Here is a 4,982-nt window from a genome sequence, read left to right as displayed (position 1 = left end):
CTGGCCGCGCCGCCGCCGAGCCTGTGTGTCATCACAGCGCACAATGCAACCCAGAACAATGGCTTCCCCTCCTCGAGGTTTTCTCTCTCTCTCTCCCCCTCCCCCCCCCTCTCTCTCCCTTTCCCCCCCCCCAAAACGGGGCCCCAAGCCCCGGGGGGGGGGGGGACCCAAGGGGGCAAAAGGGGCGCAGGGGGGTGGGGGCCGGGGGCCGAAGCCAAGGGGGGGACCCGGCAAGCCCCCTTGGCCTTTTTTCCCGCTCCTTTTCGGCCCGGCCCCCCCCCGGCGGGTGTATTCCCCCCGCCCCCCCCCCCCCCCCCCCCCCAGGCGTCCCCGCCTTTGCCGTCGGCTTTCCTCCCCCATGCTTCCCCCGCGCGAGGCCCGCTCCTGACGCCGCCATTCTTGCTCGGGAAAACCGGCGAGCAGGCCCGATGGTTTACGCGGCCTACCTGATGCCACTCTTTTCGCCCACCTCTCCCGAGACCCTGTCCCAGTCCTGGCCGGCTCCAGGCTCTGACCGGGAGCTCGAGGCCCTTGTCGCCGCTGACAAGACCCTCCGGGACTTTGGCTTCCGCGACTCGAAGGTCGTCACAGCCCCCATGCGCCTGGCCCTTTTCTCCTCCATCATCCACGCCACCGAGGGCCCAGGCATCCGCCGACACGTCTGCCATGGGGTTGTCGGCGGTGCCGCGGATGCCCCGACCCCCTGCCCCGCCTGTCGGGACGATCGCCCCAGCGGGGGCCCGCCGGAGCTGGCTGGCTCCGCCTGGGCGGCCATCTCTCTCTCCCCGGGTGAGATTAGTCACTATATGCTCGGACGGTTCGTCCTATCACCTCCGTCGACCCATGCATCTCTCCATCTCTCGCTCCCTCTCTCCCTCTCTCCCAGCCTCTCTCTCTCAATCACCTTCGGCCTCCGGGGCAAGGGGGGAAACTGATCGCGCGTACCCTCCTGCTCTCCACCTCGCCCCCCCCTCCCCTCCTCCCCGGCGGTGCGCCACAGCGAGCAATCCATCGACACCTTGGCCCATGCAACAGTAGCCCGACTGGTGTTGCACTTTGCCCTTGAGCGCGGAGCCGACATCCGTCGGGTGGTGTGCGATTCGCTGGGTGCCGATGGCGGCGTCAAGTACGCACACGGGGTGTTGGCCCGGCTGGCGGACACCGGGCGCACTGGCCCCGCAAGTGCCCTTGACACCGGGTCCCTGTGGGCGCGGTGGCTGGGCGCCGGAGCCGGGCCTGGATTCGACCCTGGGTCTGGGCAGCCCCGGCGCAGGTCCCCAGTGCACATCGGCCGGCTGACGGTGGCCGAGCATGCGGATGCCCACTTCGGTGTGGCCGGCGCCGCGTCCATCATAGCCAAGCAGATCCGCGATCATGCCTTGGCCCATTGGCCCTATCACGACCTGCGCCCGGCCGAGCAGCCCCCCGGCCAATCCGATGGCCACCCAGCCACAAGTCCCTTCTATGGCGCTCTCCGGCGCCTGGCCAATGCCGGGCTGCTCGGTCGGCCCCGGCCCGACGGCACTCCCGTGCCGGACTTTTTGGCCTTCTCGTCGGCCGCCTGCCGGGTGGTTCCCCTGCATGCGGAGGACTGGCGCACGGACTTGGCCCCCCTCTTTGTGGCTGGCATTGCTGCGCTTTCCTCCACATGGGCTCCCTTCCTCCATCCGGCCGATGGCTCGGTGACTGGCATGGCGCCGACATTCAATGGCTCGGGATCTATCGAAGCCGCCCCGTCGGGAGACGCGGAAATAGGCGCGGCCAACGCGGCGACCGCCGCCGACACCGTGGCCACGCCGGTGACTGACCCTCCCCCCGGGGTGCGAGTCCACCCGCTGAGGCGCTTTGGTTCTGGCTACCCCACCGATGCCATCACCCGGCACTACCTCCAGGCCCTGGAGGGTGCTGGCCACGGGGCAGCCTACTCGCTGGCCTGTGTGCGCCGCGCCTCGCCAGCTCAAATCCTCCAACCACCAGCCAATGCCAAGAATGTCGCCCCCCTTGCCGGGGACCCGTCCCTGGAGCCGGTGCTGGTGTCGGACCCGCTTTTGGTCCTGCCCGGGCCTGGGCGATTCTCCTGGTCCACCGCCGAGAAGACCGTGTCCACCATGACACGGAGCATGGGGCCAGCCGCGTCCGAGGTCAGTTGGACGGAGTCCCGTGTGGCTGCCCATTGCCAGGCCCGCGCCGGGTTCCTCTTCGATTTGTCGACAGTGGCCACCGCCGCCGCGACTAATGCACCCGGAGGCCGTCCCTTTCCGATGCCTAAGCCGGTCATTGCGGCCCGCAAGGCCAAGTCCGCCGCGGCTCTTGGGGCCCGGTCGCTGACCGCCTTTTACCAGACCCCCCGGCCGGCCGGAGAGGGCCTGTCCGTCGGTGCCACTGTTGGCGTGCAGATTACCCGCGCATCGCAGGAGCCGGCGGCCACGCGTGGCTGGGCTGCCTTCCTCGGGAGATGAGGCCCCCCCCCGGCCTTCATCTTGTCATATGCGCGCGCGCGCACACGCACACACACACACACACACACACACACGCACGATATACCTCAGTCCGCTCCCCTCAGGCCACTGTCTGGCAATGCCCCTCCGGAGGGTCACATTTGATGGGAGTATATTGACCCCCTCCTTGCCCTTGGAACTCATGCAAGGTGGAAGAAAACCCCATTTCCAAAGAGGACCGGGTCCGTAAGAGGCCCAAGCAGAAGGCAGAAGATGCCAATCCCCAGGGCGAAGGAGGCCCAAATTACTGATGGCAGACGGGTGGCCTGGTGAGTGGAGGCAGCGGGCGCATGTGGCAGGGATGAGAAAAGAAGAGAGGGGGGGGGGGGGGGGGGGGGGAGGGACGAGGGAAATGGAGGGGCACGGCAGGGGAGAGAACGCACGCCAGGCCTGCTTCGGGTGGTTCTGGATCTGGCCAAAGCTGGGGAAGCCCATGACATTGCACACGACGTGCGACATGATGGCCGCCAGGATGTGCCCAGTGCGGTAGTAGATATACGCGGCCAAGGTGCCAAAGATGGACGTGTATACCAGTTGCACCAGCACCACCACGAGGGCGGCCACCGTCGGCCGGGGATGCTTGGCGGCAATGTTCCGCGCCCGAATGTCCCGCAGATGGTTCAGATGCGCCACGCCAAAGTACAAACTCACCAGAAGGTGAATCCACGGCGACCGAAAGCCAGAAAGGAACATCAGCGGGAAGATGCACGAGCGGAAGGCCAACTCTTCTGCGAAGGGAGCCTGAGAGGGAGACCAGGCAAGGAGGGGGGGGGGGGGGCAAGGGGCGGGAGGTCAGTCGCGGGGGTCGGCATGGTGTGCATCTGCGAACAGCCTGGCGAGCAGGTGTATGCGCACGAAAATCCAATTGCGCCACCCAGACGGCTCAGAAAGAGGGGCGACCACGTCACGGGAAAAGTTGAAGTACATCTGCCCCGGGAGCTCGAGCTCAAAGTAGGCCAGGACAAACGATCCGAGGAAGAAGCACATAAACAGGGGGATGGGAAGCACCAGCGCCAGGCCGAGTCCGGTCCACCGGAAGCCCATCAATGCGGCGGGGTCCTGATGGTTTTTTCATATGTGCACAAATGCACATGTGTGTGTGTGTGTGTGTGTGTGTCCGGGGGATAAATGTCAATACACACACATAGGGCGGGGCGAACTTGGGCAAGGGAGAGATAAATACACAGAGTCCTGGAGTGGGAGGAGGGCGCCAGTGCGTCCCTCCCTCCCCCCTTCCCCCTCGCAGTCGCCATGATCGTACCTCGACCCCAAGATAGTTTAACAGCAGATACGTCAGCACCAGAGAGATGACAATAGATGCGGACACCGCCTTGATGCGGGCCATGATGACAGTTGGGTCATCGCGCGAAGCGGCCGGCGGTACGCGCAGGAAAAAGAAACTGGCCACAAAGGACACTCCAATGAAGAGGCCCCAGGCCACGGCAAGACCCGGTGACACGGACATCTCCGCGAGAGACTCCCCTGGCCGCGGGAGCGACAGGAGCTGCACCGCCATGGCTTCTTCGGGCCGCGAGTCTATATATCGTACAGGAGAGTTGGGCAGCCGACGCGCGGGGGGGGGGGGGAGTGATCGAGCGGATCGACAGCCAGGGTAGGGGCTAGGGGGACAAGGTGACAGCGGGATGGGGGAGAGACAGAGAGAGAGAGAGAGAGAGAGGGAGAGAGTCTTGTTCAGGCAGGCGAGAACTTCCAGACAGACGCCCCAGGTGCTCAAAGCTGTTGCCTGCGCAGGTGGGTGCGGTTCGGAATCGCGGCCTTCAAGCCCGGCCGGGGGCTACAACAAGCGGTTGGGGATTGTTTGTTCGATCGATCGGCCAGATCATGTGACCGAGTTATTGCCAACCGCGCGGCCGCCCCACCAGCTGAGGAGGGGAGAAGAGAGGCAGAAAAAGAGCGCCGCCACGCTGATGAGGGAAAGGAGGTGGAGAGGGAGCGGCGTGGGGGCTAGTTCCCAATCGGTGGACGTATGGGCGTGCACGACAAACCAGTGGAGAGCATTGCATTTCTAATATTGTTGCTATTCATATCACAAGGGTGGAGGGGGGGAGGGGGCTGGTATCGCACATTGGGGCAGCCACCGGAACGGGTTCTCCCTCGCGGGGGTGGGGGGGGGGGAGGTTCGTCTTGGGCAGATGCGTGCGTGTGTGGGTGTGGGAGGATTCCCGTCTCTCCCTTCTGGAGGGAGCGCGCTAATACACAGAGAGGAGGGGGGGTGAAAGGGGACCAACAAGCAGGCAGGACACCCCGCGAAAAACGGGGGGGGGGATATCATCGACAGAACGGAGAGGACAAGTACCCCCCCTCGCCCGGTCTTTTTTGCATGGAAATGGGGATTTGTCAGGGGGGAGAGGGCCCGCGCGCGAATCCAGGCGATGCACATAGCATGTGGGGATGATGAAATGCGTGTCGTCGCTCGGGTTTTCTTTTGTGGGCGCTACGGATGAACACCTCTTCCTTAAGAGC

At 65.2% G+C, this 4,982-nt stretch overlaps 3 protein-coding genes across 3 annotated transcripts in view; 1 reads left to right on the top strand and 2 right to left on the bottom strand.

Annotated features, from left to right (window-relative positions):
• H696_02083 (hypothetical protein) overlaps positions 1-2,513 on the top strand; it is a 2,851-nt gene extending 338 nt beyond the window's left edge. Inside the window, exons 2-3 of the mRNA XM_009495980.1 lie at positions 424-817; positions 1,001-2,513. Of these exons, the coding sequence (XP_009494255.1) occupies positions 424-817; positions 1,001-2,459 (1,853 nt within the window). The 3' untranslated portion in view covers positions 2,460-2,513. The remainder of the gene's footprint in view (positions 1-423; positions 818-1,000) is intronic.
• Position 2,514: 1 nt separating this feature from the next.
• Positions 2,515-4,180, bottom strand: H696_02082 (hypothetical protein). Its single transcript, XM_009495979.1, has 4 exons — positions 3,760-4,180; positions 3,354-3,557; positions 2,882-3,239; positions 2,515-2,745 (listed from the first exon to the last, which is right to left on the bottom strand). Exons 1-4 carry the CDS (start codon positions 4,012-4,014, stop codon positions 2,639-2,641), a joined length of 924 nt encoding a protein of 307 aa, XP_009494254.1. The 5' UTR covers positions 4,015-4,180; the 3' UTR covers positions 2,515-2,638.
• Positions 4,181-4,516: 336 nt separating this feature from the next.
• Positions 4,517-4,982, bottom strand: part of H696_02081 (H/ACA ribonucleoprotein complex subunit 1) — a gene marked incomplete at its 5' end in the record, with an annotated part of 2,224 nt that continues 1,758 nt past the window's right edge. The window contains one exon of the mRNA XM_009495978.1: positions 4,517-4,967. The remainder of the gene's footprint in view (positions 4,968-4,982) is intronic.

Source organism: Fonticula alba (assembly GCF_000388065.1).
Source record: "Fonticula alba strain ATCC 38817 unplaced genomic scaffold supercont2.3, whole genome shotgun sequence".
In the NCBI taxonomy this organism is placed as follows: Eukaryota; order Rotosphaerida; family Fonticulaceae; genus Fonticula; species Fonticula alba.
This window is presented reverse-complemented; position numbering and strand designations above follow the sequence as displayed.